The 24,142-nt window shown below is 41.7% G+C and overlaps 1 protein-coding gene across 1 annotated transcript; it reads right to left on the reverse strand.

Annotated features, from left to right (window-relative positions):
• Positions 1-1,215: 1,215 nt before the first annotated feature.
• On the reverse strand, positions 1,216-2,391 carry LOC121872765 (extensin-like). The gene has a single exon (XM_042375820.1). The coding sequence runs from the start codon at positions 2,389-2,391 to the stop codon at positions 1,216-1,218; it is 1,176 nt and encodes a 391-aa protein (XP_042231754.1).
• Between the last annotated feature and the right edge of the window lie 21,751 nt (positions 2,392-24,142).

Raw genomic sequence — 24,142 nt, forward strand, 5'->3', positions numbered from 1 at the left:
AGCACAAGTCCGTAATCGTTTAAACACGATATTTTGTCGGCGATCGTTACACTCGTTAAGCGCTAAATACAGCCAATTTTTGATGAACACAAAATACCATCAGTGATCGTTATACGAATTAGCTCGGTAAACAAAATTAGAATTCGTTGAGTAAAGTTCTATGTACTTCTTTAAACACAAAACTCCACCGCCTATTCACTGGCCGTTGAACACAAAGCACTGATCGATAAACACTAGATTCCAATGTAACTCCCATCGATTTCGTTAAACACTATAGCATTAATCGTTTAACACAACAGATGGCAACAGTAGCTAATCATTAAACACAATAATAATAAAATGATCGTTAAGCGTTTTGTGGCACAATTATTCGTTAAGTGCATAGTACCATCATTGTTCGTTAAGCACAGTGTAACACCCTAAACACGCTAAACTACCGACGGTAGTTTAACGCACGAGTTGGTAAATGATTGTTAAACCCAGAGTATTATCAGTGGTCGTTGAACACACGGTAATCCTATCAGCAGTCCAATGAAAGAACCTCCCTCCCCTCTCCACACGCCCTCCCCTCTCCACACGCCCTCCCTCCCCACACCCTTCCCCGCCCTCCTTCCCGCCTCCTTCCCGCCCTCCCTTCCCACGCCCTCTCTCCCCACATTCCCCTTTTCCCCAGTCCCTCCCCACAAGTGTTCTCCATCTACTCCCTCCCCACCCAGTCTCTCCCCACACGCCCTCTCCCCATAACTTCTCCGCCAGGCAGCCCCCATTCCCTTATCTCTCCCCGACTCACATTCCCTTAATATCCTCCCCATCTCTTATTTTCCTCCCTCCCTTCCTTCCTTTCCCTTCTACTCGCAATTTTCTAGCCCTTCCCTCCTTCCCTCTCGCCTCTATCCTCTTCCCCCCTACCTACACTCCCCAAGACCTCCTCCCTTTTCCCTCCCCAAACATAACCCATCCTTCTCCCTAGGCACGGTCCATCCTCCTCCCCAACACACTCCCCAGACCCTGTTCAATCTCCTCCCCAAAACTCCCCAGACACGGTCCAGCCTCCTCCCAAACACACTCCCCAGACCCTGTTCAATCTCCTCCCCAAAACTCCCCAGACACGGTCAATTCTCCTCCCCAACACACTCCCCCAGGCGCGGTGTCTCCCCTCTTCAGCTCAGATCGCCAGACAACCTTTTGCTGGTCGGTAGGAAATTAGCCACTGCCTCAAATTGGTGTGGAAGGGGAACCGCTCAATACAGCCCGGTAATATACTGATGGCGTGGGGACGGTCCGTAGGGGAGGGGAGGCGGTGAGGACGGGGAGGGGAGGCGAGGCGTGGGGACGGTCCATAGGGGAGGCGAAGCGTGGGGGCTGGTCCGTGGGGAGGTGGGGACGGTCCATAGGGGAGGCGAGGCGTGGGACGGTCCATAGGGGAGGGAGGCGAGGCGTGGGGATAGGGAGGCGAGGCGTGGGGATGGTCCAGGGGAGGGAGGGGACGGTCCATAGGGAGGCCGGGGAGTCCATAGGGAGGCGAGGCGGGGAGGGGAGGCGAGGCGTGGGACGGTCCATAGGGGAGGGAGGCGTGGGGACGGCATGAGGGACGGTCCGTAGGGGAGGCGAGGCGGGGACGGTCCGTAGGGAGGCGAGGCGTGGGGACGGTCGTGAGGCAGGCGTGGGACGGTCCATGCTCCATAAGGGAGGCGGGCGGTCCATAGGGGAGGCGAGGCGTGGGGACGGTCCATAAGGAGGCATGGTCCATGGGGAGGCGAGGCGTGGGGACAGTCCATAAGGGGAGCGTGGGGATGGTCCATGGGGAGGCGGAGGCGGGGACGGTCCATGGGGGAGGCGAGGCGTGGGGACGGTCCAAGGGAGGCGAGGCGTGGGGACGGTCCATGAGGGAGGCGAGGCGTGGGGACGGTCCATAAGGAGGCGAGGCGTGGGGACGGTCCATAGGGAGGCGAGGCGGGGACGGTCCTGGGGACGGTCCATAAGGGAGGCGAGGGGGACGGTCCAAGGGAGGCGAGGCGTGGGACGGTCCATGGGGAGGCGAGGCGTGGGGACGGTCCATAGGGAGGCGGGCGTGGGGACGGTCCATAAGGGAGGCGAGGACGTCCATGGGGACGGTCCCGTGGGACGGTCATAGGGGAGGCGAGGCGTGGGGACGGTAGGGAGGCGAGGCGTGGGGACGGTCCATAGGGGAGGCGTGGGGATGGTCCGTGGGGAGGGAGGCAGGCGGGACGGTCCGTCGTGGGGACGGTCCATAGGGGAGGCGAGGCGGGACGGTCCATAGGGAGGCGAGGCGTGGGGACGGTCCATAGGGGAGGCGAAGCGTGGGGACGGTCCGTGGGACGGTCCGAAGGTCCGTGGGGACGGTCGTGGAAGACGGTGGGGACAGTCCATGAGGCGTGGGGACGGTCCGTGGGGGCGTGGGGACGTCGTGTGGGAGGTCCGTGGGACGGTCCGTGGGGAGTTTGGCGGAGGGGAGGCGAGGTGGGGATGTGGGAGATGGAAGTGAATGGGGAAATAATGGGGAAAGGATGAAGAGAGAGAGATATTGTTGGGGAGGATTGTGATGTGTTTGGGGAGAGGGTGGGAGGATTTTGATGTGTTTGGGAGGATTGTGATGTGTTTGGGGAGAGGTGGGGAGGATTGTGATGTGTTTAGGGAGAAGATGGGGAGGATTGTGATGTGTTTGGGGAGAATTAAATGATGTTGGGACAGTGTTTGGCTAGATGGGGAGGGAACGGGATTTTTTTTTTATTCTCAGGAAATTGGGTGTTATTAGGGCTGAGGGGGGGAGAGTCGGGGGGGGCTGAAGAAAGTCATGGGGAGAGAAAGGTTGTGAGGGGGAGCTGAGGGAGGGGGAGATTAGGAGCGGTAGTGAGGGGAGAGTCGGGAGTCATGGGGAGGGAAGAAGGTTCAGGTGGGGGAGGGACATAGTGTGAGTGTGGGGAGGAGTGTGTCACCCCGCTCAGCTACAAGAGACTACAGTATTGTCACTTTTACGGATTTATATCACAAATTGCTACAGCGAGTGATGGAGGGGGTGTGGTGGTAGTTAAGGGGGTAGTAATTGTGGTAGTGGTGGTGATGAAAGAAGGTGATAGCAGTAGTGGTGGTAGTAGGGAGAGAGGGTGATGGTGGTAGAGTAAATGATGGTGGTAGAGTAAATGATGGTAGTGCCTGTATATACCAAACAGTTCATTAATCATTCATTCATATATTTCACCTTCTCTATACTGGTACAACATATATGTATAACAAGTTTTCATATATACCTGTAAGTATTAACATCCAGTGTACATTTATAACACCGAGTTGTGTTTGTAACTTCAGACTTAAAACGAAAAACCATCATTTAATTAAACAAATAAAATTGGAAGGCCCAGTAATAAAGTTGCATATTTTAGCGCATATTAAAAAAAAAATAAGTTAATTAAAATCCGGGTTTTTCCCCCCCAGGTGTGTGTGTGTGTGTGTGTGTGTGTGTGTGTGTGTGTGGAAGTAAGTGCTGTGTGAAAAAATGGGGGGGGGGATGTGGTCAAATTTCCTGTAGTGTGGGCAAGTGAGATAGGTGTGGTGGTGAGGAGTATTGCCCCCACCATTCCCAGGCTACAGTACACTACCACGCCCACGCCTTGACCACGCCCACGCCTCACCACACGCCACCTCTTAACCACAACACCCGTTTAAGTCCCACGTCACCAACCACTGCACAGTATCATATCTCAACCATACTAGTACACCATATACTGTCCTATAACTCAGCCACGTCCTCTACCACACCCCCTACCACTACCACACCCCAACCACCCTACCACCCCCAACCACCCTACCACACACCCCCAACCACCCTACCACACACCCCCAACCACCCTACCACACACTCCTCCAGTACGCTTCTCCACGTCTTATGGTACCTACGTGTGTGTGTGTGTGTTAGATACGCATTACCATGGATCATTACTCATGGTTTAAACACCGCCATAGCTCCATGGTATTTTGTTTCCATTAATGGTAAGATGGAGTTTTAAAGAGGTGACCCTTAACTCATGGTAGGCCTATGGTAATAAGGTTAGGTTACCGTTAGGGTGGTTAATCGGTTAATCTTAAGGTTAGATTAAATTAGGTTAGCGTTAGGGTGGTTTAGGTTAGGTTAGGGTGGTTTAGGTTAGGTTAGGTTAGGGTGGTTTAGGTTAGGTTAGGTTAGGGTGGTTTAGGTTAGGTTAGGTTAAGATGAAATAAGTCTTAATCAACAGAGTCGTGCCTCTATCGGTATTTACTGCAGGATCCTTGTCTTGTTTGATGGCTTGAGCTGTCTGGAGTGGAGAGGGTCAGTGTGGACTATATTAGTAAATTGGTTAAGTAGTAATTGCGGGTGTTGACTACTGAGACAAGGTAGTTAACTGGTTAGGGTTAGGTTAGCGTTAAGGTGGTTAGGTTAGGTTAGGTTAGCGTTAAGGTGGTTAATCTTTAATTGATATAAACTATGGTGTCTAATTTGCAGGTGATTTCTGTAATAGTTAGTAGTAACCAATAATTGACACAGTGTACAGTGGCGCCATGACTCTGCTGTGGCCGTCATCAACACCTCATTAGGACACCCATCCCTCTCTTAGGGGCCTTAGGTATTATATACTGTGCCGCACCGACCTGTCCACAACACGCCCAACCACGCCCACTACACCTCGGCCACGCCCACCACACACACCCAACCACGCCCACTACTACCCTCCACCGCCTTGATTAATATCGCCCTGCGTGACCGTGTTCAGATGATTACCGTGTGACCTGCCGTTGTGAGCATACAACCCGCCACCACCCAGGGTCCTTTGTGATGTTGCTAAGTGAACGTGTGTTGCTAAGTGAACGTGTGTTACTAAGTGAACGTGTGTTGCTAAGTGAACGTGTGTTGTTAAGTGAACGTGTGTTGCTAAGTGAACGTGTGTTGCTAAGTGAACGTGTGTTGCTAAGTGAACGTGTGTTGCTAAGTGAACGTGTGTTGCTAAGTGAACGTGTGTTGCTAAGTGAACGTGTGTTGCTAAGTGAACGTGTGTTGCTAAGTGAACGTGTGTTAATAAGTGAACGCGCCATTTAGATGCGGTTTTTGGGATGACAAGAAGATTAGCACCAGGTTATTTCAACTTAGATTAATCACCGGAAAGCTACCTAACCTAACTTTAAGCCCTGTAACCAAACCTAACCAAACCTAACTTACCATAATCTAACCCTAAGCTCTGTAACCAAACCTAACCTAGCGTAATATAACCTAACCTAACCTCCCTCCCCCAGGTAGCGTTAAAGGATATCGTGGTAATGTGATACGATTTTTTTTTGGATTTTATTTTACGTGAGTGTGTTAGATAATGTTTGTATGAATTGATGAGAAAAAAATCAACTTACGATCCCTTGAGAATTGTGGGGGAAGGTGGAGCTTTGTGACGAAGGCCATAGAACACAATATAAACCTTTGCTCGTATCTCAGGGTTGTAGGTGGTGTGTGACGTCATAACAGTGCCAGGTGGTGGTGTGTGACGTAATATCAGTGCCAGGTGGTGGTGTGTGACGTAATATCAGTGCCAGGTGGTGGTGTGTGATGTAATATTAGTGCCAGATGGTGGTGTGTGACGTAACAACAGTGCCAGGTGGTGTATGACCCAATGAGCCAAACAGGAGCTGAAAAGGATAGAAGTTGTTACCCTCGTATTGAGATTATAAAGGGAAAATGATGTAGGCTTGAATATCATGAGAGAATTTTTTTTTCATTCTCTCCCGGTTCTTTCTTTCTTCGTCGTCTTCAAGCGCCTCACCCAAGGTTCTGGAATATTCGTCTACTTTTTAAAATGAAACGTATTTCCACAAGTAGATATACGTTCGTAGTTCTTTCCCAACATTTCAAATTTCCCCCCCCCCTCCAGGTAGCTGTTCGTGGTATTTCTCCAACACTGCACACTTCGCCCAGGTGGCCAAGGTTAATGGGAAAAGTTGTTTAAGAGGAGGTTTTGGTCTTCTCACATCAGGAGTTTTCGTGAAATTTTCTCCCCGTGAACAACTACTCAAAAACCTGCAGCCAATTTTACACTACAGAAAAAAAAATATTAATTGATTGTATTAATTGATGGAAGGAGAACAATATGTGTGATGAAACATTATTATTACGGTAATAATGATTGATAACAACAATAATAATAATAATACTGTTTAAATTTTTTTTTTAGAATTTAGTTATACAGAATAAGTTAAAAATAATTATATTTATTATTAAACAAGTTGTCAGTTATTAAATAATATACACAAAAATTATTGTATATTATGACAACTACACAAGGCCCTTTAGTGGTCAAGATGGTTATGTATACTTCTTGACATACATACATACATACATACATACATACATACATACATTTAAATAAAGCTATACGTAAATACAGGTATACAATACATGTTCTTTTACATATACAGTATTCATACATACACGCACAGTATTTTCATTGGTAGTATTAATATTATAGGTAATTTTAGAAATCCCGTTTGCATACCATAAACTTATCTTGTGCTGATGTTCAGACTTTAAACACGAATACAGTTACCAGTGGCTAAAACCTTTTCATGTGACTTAGTATTTAAAATATTTGTATATATGTACGATAGTTTGATGTTTTTGTTGTGTATATACAATGTTTGACTACCAAAACATTTCATACATAAATGTTATAATTTTTAAAAGATTTCTTATCCAATATAGATTGTACCTATACAGTATATAAAGGTATGTCTATTATTTTATATACGGTAATACTTTAAATATTTATTATATATTTTATAATAAGTTGATTTATTTTACAATATACTAATAATATTTTTTCCGATTTATTTACAGAATTTAGGTAACCTTAAATTATTGCTATAGTATATTCTCGGTGTAGGCTTTTGTTATCGTGTATTGAGATATCGAAAATATTTACGATATATATTATTGAAGTTGATACCTTTCGGGATTATTTATTCTGATAGTTATTAGTTTATATAACCTAAAATGTTATCTTATATTTTGTTATTAAATATATATAATTAATCACCCATAAAAGACTCCACAGCGACAGATCGTATATCGATCATATTTGAGTGCCTTAGAAACTTCCATATGATAAAATTGTTTCCTTCAAAAGTTTTTTGTTGGGAAATGGTGAAAGTTGAAATCTTATATTGTGATGATGATAAGTGTTGGCGAACCGTGTTAAAGAAATCCAGTTTTGGCAGGAAGTGTGTGTGTGTGTGTGTAAGTGTAAATAAGAGGTGAGGAATGACCCGCCAATATAGTCATAATAAATGAGCTACATTAATCAGGGTAGTGAGGACGTGGATTAGGATTATCAAAGGGATTTAATCTCTATTTATACATAAGGGAAAGACGATTGGAACATTAATCAACCTAACTCAAACTGTCCCCAGATAGAGTTAGAGTGGTTAATCTTCAGGTGAAATAAGTTAAGGATGTCTAATCTTCATTTGATTTATTTAGAAGTATGAGTACTGTACATTAAATTCAAGTGTAGTAGGTGAAAAATCGTAGTGTTATAGTGTACATGTTGGACTGTGTGTGTGTGTGTGTGTGTGTGTGTGTGTGTGTGTGTGTTGCTTGACGTACGACAAGGTGGGTGACGGATGTACAGTACGTTGTGTCGGCTTGTTTCGCTAACCTGTCAACGACGATTTTGAACAGTTTATTACAGTATAATTATTCGAGATATTTTAATTGACTATCTACGTATATTAATATTTATTTTTTATTTTTTTTTATTCCTACAGAAATTTACGTAATATATTTTTTTTTCTTTTTTTATGGGGTGGTTTTTATTCACCATGTGGAGATTAAACAATTTACATATATGCATTCAGTATAAGAACACCTGTTATGTTTATGTTGTTATATGTTGTTCTTCAATGTTTATGTTGTTCTTTAATGTTTATGTTGTTATATGTTGTTCTTTTATGGTTTAACTACTGGTAATGTGTTTAGTGTTTTTGGTATTGGTTTAGTACTGTACTTTTCGGGGTAATTATTTACTGTGTTTTATTGAATACCGGATGACCTTAAGAGTAGACCCCCCTGATTATACCTTCTTAGGACCTCTTCTTAGGACCTCTTCTCAGGACCTCTTCTTAGGACCTCATCTTAGGACCACTTTTTAGGACCACTTCTTAGGACCTCTTCTTAGGACCTCTTCTTAGGACCTCTTCTCAGGACCTCTTCTCAGGACCTCTTCTTAGGACCTCTTCTCAGGACCTCTTCTCTAGGACCCTTCTTAGGACTCTCTCTCTTAGACCTTCCTAGGACTCTCTTTCTCAGGACCTCTTCTCAGACCTCTTCTCAGGACCTCTTCTCAGGACCTCTTTCTAGGACTCTTTCAGACCTTTCAGACCCTCGACTCTTCTAGACCTCTCCAGACTCTCTAGACCTCTTCTTAGGACCTCTTCTAGGACCCTTCTTAGGACCTCTCTAGGGGACCCTTCTTTCTAGGAGGACCTCTTCTTAGGACCCTTCTTAGGACCTCTTCTTAGGACCTCTTCTCAGGACCTCTTCTTAGGACCTCATCTTAGGACCACTTTTTAGGACCACTTCTTAGGACCTCTTCTTAGGACCTCTTCTTAGGACCTCTTCTCAGGACCTCTTCTCAGGACCTCTTCTTAGGACCTCTTCTCAGGACCTCTTCTCAACTATTCTTCAATGCTTAGGACTGGATATATTTACTCATTAAAAAGTATTTGCATATACTTAAATGGATCACATGAAGATTAACCCCCCCCCCCCTTTACTTAATTTACCTGTTGATTAAGACTCTTTCTAACGTTACCTGGAAGGGTTAGGTTAGGTTGATTTTAGGTGGAGATACATTAGGTTATCGTTGGGGTTTTGGGTTAGCCTTAGTTTAGGGTAGATTAGGTTAAGTTAACGTAAGGGTGGTTAGGTTAGGTTAGCATTGTCAGTTTAACGTTAAGGTGGTTAATCTTAACATACCAGCTGGCCAGGAACTGTAAGATCTATATTATCATCATATAATTTTGTTTATTTTCCTCTAAAAATGTTTTTTAAAAAGATAGTTGAAGAAAATTACATCTGTTGAGGGAGCCGAATATATATAATGGTTGCCTCTCGTTTATCGAGGATGGTCGGCCCAAGGGCTACGTAGTCGTGAATTTGTTTAAGGTGTAGAAGCTGTCGCCAACACAACAACCACACCCTACAGTAAGTTAACGAGCTGCATGACCCAGTGTCAAGGATTTGTCCGAGAAGATCGGACAACTTGCCAACTGCACTGGCTAACCATTACCCCGGAACACGATCCGCAAATTGATTAACATCCAGGTTCCCAATTACTGCTGGGTAGACATATCAACAGACAGGCACAACAAAGTGCTCCCCGTAAAATTGCAGCCATATTGTAATTAATAAAGGTGTACACACACTTACAGTTGTAATTATTACTCGCGGTGAGGCCCGTTTAACACCCCCAGCTTACCCCCCTACCGCCCAGCTTACCCCCCCTACCGCCCAGCTTCCCCCTACCCCAGCTTCCCCCTACCCCAGCTTCCCCCTACCCCCAGCTTCCCCCCTACTGCGTTATAGTTAATATTTACTCTATAACAAAATAGAAAATCGTGTCTCCGTTATTAGCGAGCCCAACCGTGATTGGTTAAATAAATTCGATGACAGTTGTGATTGGTGGAGACGGATCAGCCGTAGCCAATTAGTGCTCGTCTGAATAAAGGCGGTGACAGTTGTGATTGGTGGAGACGGATCAGCTGTAGCCAGTCAGTGCTTGTCTATATGTTTAGCTTCAGTTACATTAAATCAATTACAACGTCGTCGTTAAAATTGCTGAATGATTTTTATATTCCAGAGTAAATATTATCGTTGCATATTATATTGACTGCATAGCTACCTGTGTGGTTTACCTCGCCAGATATTCGTCCCAGGTTCGATTCTAAGTCGAAGTGGTGGATTAGGTCCGATGAATTTCAAAATGAACACCGTGATTCCCGTTGTCTCTGTAAGGTTGTCAAAGTCCTTCGTCCGTTGTGTCATATTGCCTCACACAAACACGCAAATATACTGTTTATGGCCAATCTTACGGTGAAATAACTGGAGGCCTTATCTTACAGTGAAATAAACTTGAGTTGCGTAATTTAAAGGTGAAATAAGCTGGGGTGCGTAATCTTCAGGTGATCCGTTGCGAAATGCTACTAAATTGAATCATCAGTATTTGTCGTGGTGGATTTTCAAAGCGGGCAACACAAAACTCTTTCTTTCCCCAGCGTGGTATTGTGTTGGACAGTCACTCGAGTATTCTCACGTCCACCAAGTTTTCGAAATACGTAACAAATAAACAGAGCTGCTCACTAATTGGTACTTCATTTGATGGTCAACTTCAATTGTATCTGACTCCCCACGACACGATTTTATTTTATTTATTTTTTACCGAGTGACCAAAGAAATTGTTCAAAATATATTGGGAATTTTTAGAGCTAAATATGCGTCAGGTGAGTCATTGGATAGCAGGTGGTTTTATTTTTTCCTCAGGTAACCCGGGATTGATTGTGTCAAAATTTGGTTAAGTTGGTGATCATTTATTGGGCTTATATATGTGACTTAGTGATGGGAGCTTTGCGGTTTTTTTTTTTTTTACGAAAATTTTATGTAGCGAACTCGTAAAGTTTATATTATAGTCTAAAATATATTATTGTTTCGGTGTTATATATTTACTTTATAGTTTAATTAAGACTATTGGGTGTATTCTCAGTTCTTGACTTACGAGGGAATATTTATCCTAGGAACATTTCTGAATCTGTGCAGTAGTTGACGATGGTTGATAAAATAAAGAAAGTTGTGCTTATGTTCGACCAAAATTTTTGATGGTCGGTGTCGGACATACCGGAAAAAATTGCATGTCAAAAACCTCTCAGTATTCCTTTTCATTGTTCCCCTCTTCCTTCTTTTCTATCCCTTGTTTCTTCTCCCTTTCTTCACCTTTCTTCCTGTGCCTCCTCCTTGCGTTTTCTTCCTTGCTGAAAATTTGGTGGTGGCGCCAGTGGTGGTGATGGCGGTTGTGATGATGGTGATGTCAGCAGTGGCGGCGCCGGTGGTAGTGATGGTTGTGGTGGCCGTAATGGTGGCGGTGGTGATGGTGGTGACAGCGCTGGCGGCGGTGGTGATGGAGGTGGCGGCGCAGTTTAGTGTTGGTGATAGTTATGCACTGCTCTTAGTCATGAGAGAATCGCGGGTAAGTAAAGGAGGCTGTCTGAAATTATTATTATTATTATTATTATTATTATTATTATGCGCACTCCGGTATTGTTCTTGTTCTCATCTGTCTGTTGCCAAAATAACTCGAGAACGGGTTTGCGGATTTGAACCAAACTCGGTATTATAGGGTTTGATCAACATGTGACCAGATCCACATGATAAACTTTTGGCACAAATCGCGACAAAATTTACCCAATATTAAAATGAAGTAGTAGTTGTTGTTGTTGTGTTTGGGGAAGACCTGTGGGTGGCACTAAGGTACAGTCCAGTTAATTAAGAAGATGGAGGTAGTGTTGTGACCGTCAGGCGCGACACTCAGCACCACCACCTCCGCCCACGGCCATCACACGCTCCCTCCCTCCCTCATTCCACGCCCGCCTTCCTCACTCCTTCCTCCTTCCTCACTCCACGTCCCTCCCTCCCTCACTCCACGTCCCTCCCTCCCTCACTCCACGCCCCTCCTCCCTCACTCCACGCCCCTCCTCCCTCACTCCACGTCCCTCCCTCCCTCACTCCACGCCCCTCCTCCCTCACTCCACGTTCCCCTAAGCCGCTCACCCAAAGGCTACATTATGTTAAATCGTTCGACAATAAATACCAAATTGTGGCAGGAGGCGGTGATTGTGTACGATACTTCAGATGGGTTCAGGCTGCTTAATTGAGCGTGTTGCACTTGATGGGGGAGCGTCGCTGGCGTGTCTTCCTCAACCACCAGGCTGTTGAGGTGCGCTGGATGACTGTTGATTAAGGGCGCAACCCAAACCGACCTGACCCTACCTCACCTAACCTAACCAGATATAACTAAAGCTAACTTAACAGAACCTAACCTAAGCTAACCTCCCCGGTATAATGTTAGGTGCTTCTAATCAGGTGAAATAAGCTGGTGGGGGGTGTCTAATCATCACTACTCTCCTTCATTATACCTGCTGATGGTCTATGTTAATATTACCCCTGGGTGTTAGGTTCATTCCTTTCACCTGGACTCACCTGACTAATTAAAGAACCTCACCTTCACCCATTTTAGGGACAGGTGTGACGCTTGGCCTTACAACACATTCTGGGCCCACATATTATTTTTCACCTGCAGATTAAACTACCTAACGCTAACTGGGGTCATAGGTTAGAATTATATTAGGGTAGATTAAGTTAGGTTAAGGTAGGATAGGGTTGGGTAGGGTAGGTTAGGTTAACGTTAGGGTGGTTAATCTTCAGGTGAAATAAGTTGGTGTTTCTAATCGTCCAGGTGAACCGGTAGTATTATAGTTAGTTATATTGTATTTATGTATTGTGTAAGTCTGTAAATATTTTGTACTTTAAATTCATTGTTTGTATCTTAATTATATTATCGTTGTATTTACTTGAATAAAATAAATAAATAATTAAGTAGATTATAAGTAATGTTGAATTTATATTACTGAAATTCCAATATGTGATTTATTTAGTATTACGTGATTTATTTGGTATTACGTGATTTATTTGGTATTACGTGATTTATTTAGTATTACGTGATTTATTTGGTATTACGTGATTTATTTAGTATTACGTGATTTATTTAGTATTACGTGATTTATTTAGTATTACGTGATTTATTTAGTATTAGTAGCTATTAATAGTATACTTGTGATTCGCTGATTAGCAGTTATTAGTGGTATATTTGTTGTGATTAGCCTGTTAAACATGTGATGATTAGCTAATTAGCAATTATTATTAATGAGAGACTTGTGGTTGGTCACTTACTAGTAGTCAATATTGGTATACTTTTTGGTGATTAGCTACTTCCTAGTTATCAGTAATGTAGGGTGATTAGTAACTCCTAATTGTAGTAATTAGCCAGTCGTTATTTAAAGTGATTATTACACTTGATTGATTAGCTAGTCGGTAATTATAACCAGGTGAAATTTTTTTACCTGTGTTGACTAACTTGGTGATTTATTTAAAAGTAGAGTTAAGTGTAGTGTTAAGTCGCCATATAGGTAAAACAATAAATTAACTTAGTCTACGTTCATCCGTTTGTCTCTCTTACCGTTCGTCCGCCTTACCGTTCATCCGTTTGTCCGCCTTACCGTTCACCCGTTCTCCCAATTCAGCGATGAAATGATAATGAACGGGTGAGCGTGTGTGCCGCTGTCTGGGTTAAACCTTAGTAAGTACCAAAATATTCCTGGTTTTATTATTAGGAAATATAACACTTAAGATATTATTATTATCATCATCGGATTTATTATTGTTTTTGTTTTATTGTTATTATTTTTATTATTATTATTATTATTTGATGTATATTAAAGATTTGATTTTTTGGTAATGAAGAACCATCAATTATTTTCCCGCATGTTTACTTTACAGAGAAAATTTATTCCCGGTCACATTAGTATTTGATAGTTGTAGTCATTTATATATACGGTAACATTTTTTTAATTTGATAGCTTTATTTATTTTATTTTCTTGTTTTTTTTGCCAGGTGACCAAGACTTACATTACCTTACTACTTCACTATGGGGACGCGTTTTTAGTATTGTGTTTGGTTAAAGCTAAACGATTTTACTCAGCTCAGAGGCGACCCCGTACACAAGAGGTTAATACCTAAGGGAGTTTATTTGATAATTAATTAAAATAATATATAAAGATTAAATGACAACTGAAAATTGGAAAATTACATTGAAAATACCTGATAACAATTAGTGAATGTATCTACCTGGCTAAACTTTAAAGTAATAAAAATAAAGTTTTTTTTAATCTACCCATTTTTATTTATTTATTTTTATTTGTTTACATATTTATTTTTATTTTTTCTGAATATGAAAAGAAGTTTAGAGGGGTGGTGATAGGAGTGTGGGAATCCTTCATCTACCAGGGTTAATAAGCGACCCTTCAAGTGGTCAGTTTTACTACGCTAGGTAACACTTATACGCTCTGGAGTAGTAACTTGGAGGTGCAGGTAAGCGGCTACATGATGTGTTTGTAGACAGGAGCGCGGACAGGTATGGGTGTGGAGATTACGTCAATAAAGATCTAATGATCCAGCTTTTCATGACTTAAGAGTTCCTTTTGCCTTGATCGTGTCTTGGGTAAAAGTAATGTTTTCTGATTATATTATCTTGATTTGTTTTATGATATTTATAGTAGCTGGGACTATTATTATTATTGTTATTATTATTATTATTTTTTTATTATTGTGATTGTTGTTGTTATTGTAGTTGTTATTGTTGTTTTGATTGTTAACCTCTTGAGTACGATACTAAGTCATTGGGTAAAATTTCTTAATCCTTTGAGTACGATATCAACCCGCGCGTACGGTACTACCCCCTTGAGTACGACGGTTTAACTCTTTAGATACGTTAAATTCACCCCTTGAGTACGATGACTTCTTGGGTATTTCTGCTTCTTGAGTCTGCTTGAGTCTTGTCTCTTGGGTTCTCTCGAGTCTCGTCTCTTGGGTCTCGTCTTTGTTAGGTTAGCTTAAACTTCTTTAGTTGGGACCAGCACCCAGCCAAGGTGATGGACTAGCTGCTGAATACTGACAGTCATACCATCAGTAACTACCCGACCACCCTGTACCTGCCTGCCTGCCTGCCCCGATCACCCTGCTTGCCTGCCTGCCTGCCTGCCTGCCCGGCCATCCTGTACCTGCCTGCCTGCCCCGACCACCCTGTACCTGCCTGCCTGCCTGCCCCGATCCACTGCCTGCCTGCCCCGATCACCCCTGTACCTGCCTGCCTGCCCCGATCACCCTGTGCCTGCCTGCCTGCCCCGACCACCCTGTGTACCTACCTGTCTGCCTGCCCCCCACGACCACCCTGTACCTGCCTCCCCCAGGTACCCCTGGCCACCTCACCTGTCCTGCCTGCCCCAGCTACCCTGTGCCTGTGCCTGCCCCGATCCCCTGTACCTACCTGTCTGCCTGCCCCGATCACCCCTGTGCCCTGCCTGTCCTGCCCAAACCACCCCTGTACCTACCTGGCTGCCGATCACCCTGTACCTACTGTCTGCATGCCCCGACCACCCTGTACCTCACCTGTCTGCCTGCCCCAACCACCTGTACCTACCTGCCTGCCTGCCCCAGCACCTGTACCTGCCTGCCTGCCTCCCCCGACCACCTGTGCCTACCTGCCTGCCCCAACCACCTGTACCTGCCTGCCTGCCTCCCCGACCACCCTGCTCCTCCTCCCCCCCGACCACCCTGTACCTGCCTGCCCCGATCACCCTGTACCTGCCTGCCTGCCTCCCCCGACCACCCTGTACCTTAGCAGTAAAATATTTACATACACGGTTCATACGGGGAGTGGCATCAGAACTTGTGGAATTATACTTCGTTGTGCAGGAGTCGTCCTTATAACCACCGTCATTAACCTGTTATAATAATAATAATAATAACAATAATAATATCTATATCTATTCAGTAAAGTTATCAACGTTTACATTTGGATAGGCATGTATATAAACTATGCAGTTATGATGTTATATACATTATGCAGGTCAGCGTGAATATATACAGTGCATTTAGTCCGTGGTGAGTATTGAGCTACCAGTGTGCCCAGACAGTGTAGGTAAACATCAAGGGTAAACAGTAAGGTGATATGACCAAGAATAACCTATAATGCTGTCAGATGTTTATTTCCAGGAGGGTCGGTGTCTTCTTGGGAATGTTTTATAACCCTTAATTAGCTTGTGAATCGTGCCCAAAATACCTGGAGTTTCTAGTTTTTATTTTTATTTATTTTTTGGTATATGAGCCACAAGTGTTGTTTATTATATATATACTCGTATATATCCTTTATTATCTGGTTAATTATCACAGGTGTTGGAAGACCATATCATTATTACAGGTATTTGGTAAGGAGAAAGTATTACAGGTGTAGGGAGAGAGAAGATAATTATTAAATGTTTCGACAAGAGGAGGTAGTTATGCAGGTGTTGTGTTACAAGTAGATTATTTTTACCGGTGTTGAAATACGAGATTATTATTAATACAGGTGTCACGACTACAAAAATATGGTAATTAAACCCACGTGTATTAATAGAACGATGCAAAAAGATTATTACAATTATAATCTGCTAGAAGGATTTGTTTTCATAAGGATTTTATTTCTTATTATAAAAAAAAATTATAATCGTACAAATTTATTTCATTCAGTGGAAGAAACTATTATTTTTAACCAATAAATTTTCCATTTACAGTTTTATTTATTATTATATATATATATTTAGTTTTTTTTTTAAATTTCACCTGTGCTCTCCTTGGACCCCTGAGGCAAGTTAAGTCATTTATTTAATTTCTTCGGTGCAGAAGCCGATTACGTTACCGAGAGAAGAAATCCGTAACGAGTGGATTTTTTCTATTGCGGATTTAATCATAATGTTTTTTTCAATTTAATATATTTTCATGTTTATTTCTGGAATTATTTCGACAATATTTTTTAATTAGGAAAAAATCGCGTATCGCAGGTATTTTTTCCGTGAATTTAACCGTAATTACGATTTTTTTTAATTCTTTTGTTTGTGTCGTTGTTTCGTGAACTTTTGACACACGGAATTTTAATTAGGAAAAAAGCCTTGAAATGACAGTATTCTCATAGCGAATTTAATCGTAATAATAAAATGGGGAATTTTAAATATAAGGAAGTGTATAAGTGATTTGCATCGTAAATAGCGTTAGCGAATTTCATCATAATACCGAACTTAGCGAATTAAAATTGTAAATGTATTTTTTTTTAAATCGCTATCACTACACGATCAGAGTCTTTCAGCTGAGAAAAATCCGAGAATTGCAATTTTTTTCATGATGGAGAAAAGAGGTGGAGGGAGAGATGAGGTGGAGGGAGAGAGATGGAAGCGAAGGGAGAGACGAGATGGAGGGAGGGAAGGAGATGGGGGAGGAATACAATAGAGAGAGGGAGGGAAGAAGGTGAGATGGATGGAGAGATGGTGAGGAAGAGAGGTGATAAGAACGGAAAGAGAGAGAGGGAAGGAGAAATAAGATTGAGGGAGAGAGGAAGGGAAGGAGGAAGCGATGGAAGGTGTCCTGAATATCCTGTTGACTTAATTAGATTTTCGGCGTTGTGGGGGGGGGGAGTGTGGCTTTATTGTACAGTATGCCCGCGCGTGTGTGGGGGGGGGGGGCGGGGTTGTTATTGTTATTAAAGTGTTTGCATGTTTGTAATGTCTTTGTTTACAGGTAAGCTGGATGTTTATGGTGACGTCATAAAGGCAGGTCAAGGTGTAGCGTCTTTGTTGTTGTTGTTTTACAGGGAAGAAGAACTTACTGTGTATTATTATTATTATTATTATTACTATTACTAAAAAATATAAAAAACAACTAATCTTAAAAACTGACGGGATATGAATTACCCAGCTTGGCCACACACCATGTCTAACGGGGCGTGTGGGCGTGGCTTATGAGTTGTGGGCGTGGTTTATGAGTTATGGGCGTGGATTATGAGTTATGGGCGTGGATTATGAGGAGGAAGGGAGGAGTTCTTTGACAAGTAGGCGTGGTAAATGGTTACTGATCACTTTTTTGACCTGTAAGCGTGGTGTAAAAATAATTTTCGTGGTTTTGTAACTATCAGGCGTGGTTAATAACTAGTAGGCGTGGTTTATAACTAGTAGGCGTGGTTTATAACTAATAGGCGTGGTTTATATCTAACAGGCGTCGTTAATACTTGGGGACGATTGCTTAACCTTTTGAAAATGATATCTGAATTCTTTGAGGACGATGCCTTGACCTTAAGTGAACGATGGTCTAAGACTTTGTGGTTTAACCCCTTTGAAGACGATGATTTAACCCCTTTGAAGATTTTGATTAAACCCTTTGAGTTCTGGTGGGTTAAATCATCGTCTTCAAAGGGGTTAAATCATCGTCTTCAAAGGGGTTAAATCATCGTCTTCAAAGGGGTTAAATCATCGTCCTTAAAGGGTTAAATCATCGTCTTCAAGGTTAAATCATCGTCTTCAAAGGGGTTAAATCATCGTCTTCAAAGGGGTTAAATCATCGTCTTCAAAGGGGTTAAATCATCGTCCTTAAAGGGTTAAAGATGACTGTGTAATTGTCGGTGGACGATGGTTTAATTATTTAAGGACGATGGTTCAAGATAATTCATCGTACCCTGGAGATTGATGTCGCAGCCTGACCTGACATAGTGTCGCAGGTAAGCTGTTCCCATCTTTCAATTAATAGATTCTACCTGTGAGAGAGAGGGAGGGAGGTGAAGGGCGATTGTTTTCAGGTAAGGCATCATTATACTCCCGAGTTCATTTCTCAGTTCATTGTTCACTATAGATGATGGGTAAGTATAATGAATGACCTGACCACGTATGAACCCCGCCATGAAACAGTGACCAAAATCTGGCTTTCATTGTAACATACACCCCCAATTCTCCCTTCCAACCACACCCTCCCCTCCAACCACACCCTCCCCTCCAACCACACCCTCCCCTTCCCCCACTTCATCCATCTCTCAACTTCCTCCCTTTCCATTCCACACCCCGCTGCCTTCCCCTCCCCATTACACCCCACATCCTCCCCTTCATAACCCACGTCATTCTCTCTTCTCATCTCACTTTCTCCCCACCCCACTCCCCACCCTCCCCACCACACCCTAATGTTCCCGGGGTGCACTATGAGAGCGACCCGGGCATACGATGTTGCTTCCTCATACCTGCCCTTTGATGTTTCCAAATGATTTCTTGGTATGCAAATTGACGATAGTGAGGCTATTTGACAGGTAAATGGAAATGATGAAGGTATCTTGGATTCGATACGGAAGATAGCTGATGATGACTGATGCTAGATAAAACAGGGAAGGAGTGTGGTGATGAGGGAGTAATTGACGATGTGTGATGAGGTGGTGATTGACAGTGTGTGATGGTGATGATAATGACGATGATAATGATGAAGAGGATGATGATGTTGATGACGATGATGATGATGATTTGGTAACAACTCTTTACATCAGTTTGTTCATCATATGATATAGAGAACAGCGTTACTACCGACACAGTAACAATGTATCACCGGTTTGTGTTACGGCAAATAACAGTAACACATTAACATTCGTCATATGAGGTCACCTCACCTAACAATTTAATGTAATAAGGAACTATAAGTCAACTTGGCCTTTAATCTTAAGGGTCAAAGTATATACCGGACATTATGTAATATTAGACCTTATCGACCTTGCTTGTTTTTATTAAGATCTGCACAGAATTACTAACACTTGTGAGGTTAGCTTAGGTGAGGTTACGTTAGGTTAGGTTAGGTTCTACCCAATTAACACTCAACCTGTGCTGTACGATAACTTGGAACAAGTCAACTGGCAGATGTCTGGGGCTCCCGTCTCTTACTGGGCCCCACCTCCCTCGCTCAACCTGTACACGCGGGCGGGCATACGATGCATTACCTCTGTACATTGCTATCACTCTCCTAGAACTCTCTGGGGAACTATCACCCCACATAACAAGCTTGTTAATGGTAGGGTTAACAACGGTAGGGCTGTCAACGGTAGGGTAAACAATGGTAGGCTGTCAACGGTAGAGTGAAAGCAACAGTAACTTCACTCATAAACAAACTAACAGACACATTTAAGCTGTATTATATATTAAACATATTTGTAATGTGTTTGTTTCTTTGTTTACAGGTAAGCTGAGTGTTTGTGGTGACGTCACAGAGGCAGGTCAAGGTATAGTGCGCTTGTTGTTGTTGTTTTACAGGAAAGGGAAACTACTTTTTATTATATTATTATTATATTGTTTTTTGTTGGTGTAATGTGTGTGTGTGGGGGGTGGGGGGGAGGGGGGCAAGAGGGATGAGATAAGAGGGATGACCTGCTTAGATGTATATATGAGTGGGACCTGAGAGGGAGAACCGTTTATGATCTGTTAACTAAATGTGTAAACCTATAATGACATTACACAACATTACCAAGTTATTATGTTAGTGTTAGACGCTGGTTGTGTGTACAGTATTACAAGGTGGTCGAGACGCTCCTGTGCTCATTAGTTAGTTAATAGTGTGTGTAGTGTTCCCTTGATATACCTTCATTGTTGAACGTATTAAGGTGACTCACGGATCATTAGTCACCCCCTAGCTTGTTTCACTTAAGGCTGAAACACACGCTTAACGTTACCAAGGAAGGGGGGATAGGGTTAGGCTAGTTTAGGATGGGGCAGCTTAGGTTAGGTTAGGTTACATTAGGTCTGGTTAGATTTGATTAGGTTTCATCAGACTAGCCTTTAAGGTGTTTAATCATCGGTCGTCATAAGTTGGGGTGCATAATATTCACATAATCCTGAGTTACTACAGTTGTTAAGTACTACAGGTCGAGAGTGATTAACTGTATATAATCACAGTTGTTTCTGTCGTCCAACACAGTCAGATAGATGGGGCTGGTATAGACGATAGAACTGTTAGTATTATATGGAAGTAAATAGAGTCTTAGGCATTAGTGTCGAAACAATAATATCATGTGATTTAGGGGCATGTCAAAACACACCCTTAATGAATCTATACACACCAGTGCCACCTGAGCCACCTGTGTCACCTGTGCCACTTGAGCCACCGACCGGGGAGGGGGGAGGAGGGGTGTACCACGTTGCACCCCCCCGCACAATGCCCCTAATTGCACAATATTTTAGTTCAATACATTTTTCGCTGTTTTATTATTAGTAAGAGATAGTTGTTAGTGCGGTAATGAGGGAGTGTTAATACTATTTAAACATTGACATTAGACATACTGCTGCTTTTGGCTAGTAAAGACTCCTCCCCCCCCCTCCCACCTTACCTTTCTACGCTCCCACACCCCCTCCCTCCCACACCCCTCCTCCCACACCTCTCCCATGTCTCACACCACCCCCTCCCTCCCACACTCACTGTAATCTCAGCAGAAATATGAACTGTTTGACTTTCTTTTACTGAATATTTTAATGATAGTAAAACGTGATTTTTTTTTAGTATATAACTACACAAAATGGAGGTGGGAAAATATCATACCTTACACGAGCCTCCTAACTTAATTTGCTTGTCGATGTAGAATTTTAATCGTGTTTGAACGCTAATGAGAACAATTATTTTGTTCGGATTTAATTGACAATATAGTTCGGAATTTAAACAATCTGCTCAATTTTTATTTTCATTTTACTTTTTTTTTGTTCTAGTTTAACTTTTATTATTAATTATTTGTTTTAAGATTTTTTTTACCATCTTAGTTTGGGGATTATATGCTGTTTTTAATTGATGTAGTTAATCAATTAATTAGTTTTGAATTAAGTACTTGTAATATGTTCGGGTTAACTCCTGTCATCAGTAACGCTGTTGATATGTTACTTGTTGTTATAGTAAGTCACGTGACTGAGTGCCAGGAAGGTGAAAACTAGTTATAGAAAATGAAAGAGAAGTCAGTGAGGTTAGGTTAGGTTAGGCTGGCACTATAGTGTTACGCATGTTCCTTCATCCCCATACGTGGTGTTTGAGCGAAATGTCTTGTCTGTTCACCAACATGATAAGGACTCCGCGGATGTTAACGAAATATAGTTAGTAGTTTTATATCATTATTATCAGGCACAGGTGTGTTAATTATCAGGCACAGGTGTGTTAATTATAAGGCACAGGTGTGTTAATTAGCAGGTACAGGTGTGTTAATTAGCTTATTGTGTTTATATTTACCTGGATTTAACATATATTAACGATAGTATACACAGCCTTTAGTGGGGGTTACTTCTTGCAGGTTTTTGGGGGGAGGTACCTGTATCAACCGCTGTTAGTATGCTCTCTGAGTTGATTGTCTGTTCCTGTAGTACAAACACACACACACATATACCTCTGATGTTTGTACTGACTCACCCTGTAAACTCATTTCTTCATTTCTGGGTCTAAAATCACGTTTAAGTGTCTCTCCTAACTGGTGATAAAATTAGTGTGTGCAGTTAAAAGTTTTGGTATAATTGTGACCGCTATTTTAGAATGTTATTTTATATGTAACCAGTTAGATAAGGTGTTACTATACATCACCTGTTAAGAGAGTACATATCACTCGTTATGACAGTACATTTAACTTTAGAACCTTTGATAATCTCGTCCAGCTTAAGGTTACGAGAAAAATCATAAAGAGTAAAAGGAAAAGTTGGATAAGTTTAGTTTTGTTACGAATCTCATCCTAAAGTTGTGGATTATTAACAGTGTCTGGTAGTTGAAGAGTATATATAAAAAAGTTGGAATTATCTGTTTAAAGACCCTAGCAGACTATAAAGAGTACAAATCCAATATGAAGGAAGGATAAAGTATAGAAAAGTAGATCAATACTTTATAATTTTAATAGGGATAAAATACAGTATTATAGAAAGTATATCCTGGTATATATACATCAGGCCTATATTTCTAACAAGGATAGAGTGTATAGCGTACAGGATAATAGAAAATATATATAATTTATATACCTAACAGCTTTACAATACTAGAATTTATATACCTAACAGCATCGAAAGTAATATAGCTATAAAAACTATGGATTCGTAACGATGCTCTTAATTTAGGGTAGTTGGTGATGCCGAGTCTGTCCGCTGAACTGCTGAAGGCAAGTTTGTACAGAGTGTTAGGAAAAATAATATTGTTTTTGTTACTTTTATTAGAAAACTCTGATCTTTCACTTTAATGCTGGATTTTTTTACAATACTTTTTGGGGTGGGAGATATTTTTTTTTTACTATATACTTGGTGTGTGTGTTCGAATCTGATATTTTCAATGGGGATTTAGGAATATATTTTGTTCTACTTGGGCCGGATGTTTTTAAGAGAGAGATATTCGGATTTATTATTAACAGGGCCGGATTTTAAAGGGATTTCCTTGGGTCTTTTTTTTTTTTTTTTTTTTTTTTTTTTTTTTTTTTTTTTTTTTTTTTTTTTTTTTTTTTTACTTTTTCAGTGTTTTCAGTACATGAGCCGGATAATTTAAGAGCTTTTCATGTTTTTTGTACTTGTAGGGTCGGATATTTTTTATTACATGGGTCGGTAAGGTTCTTCTACTGCAGGGGACGGATAGTTAGCTCTTACTACTACAGCCGGATATTTATAGTACTACAGGAGCCGGATATTTATTTTACTACAGAGGCCGGATAATTTATTTTACTGTGGGAGCTGGTAGTTTATTATTACAGAGGTCAGATATATATTTTACTACAGGAGCCGGATATCCATTTTACGAGAGGCCGGATAGTGTAAAATACCGGGAAGTCCCTCAGTTTTGTCCCCTTTCCATTCACGGCCAAAATATAAACCGATATTATTTTTTATGGCATTCATCTTATCCCTTTAAATATCCACGTATTATCCCTTTAAATATCCACGTATTATCCCTTTAAATATCCACGTATTATCCCTTTAAATATCCACGTATTATCCCTTTAAATATCCACGTATTATCCCTTTAAATATCCACGTATTATCCCTTTAAATATCCACGTATTATCCCTTTAAATATCCACGTATTATCCCTTTAAATATTCACACGTATTATTATCCCTTTAAATACGTATTATCCCTTTAAATATCCACGTATTATCCCTTTAAATATCCACGTATTATCCCTTTAAATATCCACGTATTATCCCTTTAAATATCCACGTATTATCCCTTTAAATATCCACGTATTATCCCTTTAAATATCCACGTATTATCCCTTTAAATATCCACGTATTATCCCTTTAAATATCCACGTATTATCCCTTTAAATATACACGTATTATCCCTTTAAATATCCACGTATTATCCCTTTAAATATCCACGTATTATCCCTTTAAATATCCACGTATTATCCCTTTAAATATACACGTATTATCCCTTTAAATATCCACGTATTAT

This window comes from Homarus americanus, unplaced genomic scaffold (assembly GCF_018991925.1).
Source record: "Homarus americanus isolate GMGI-L3 unplaced genomic scaffold, GMGI_Hamer_2.0 scaffold39155, whole genome shotgun sequence".
Classification (NCBI taxonomy): domain Eukaryota; kingdom Metazoa; phylum Arthropoda; class Malacostraca; order Decapoda; family Nephropidae; genus Homarus; species Homarus americanus.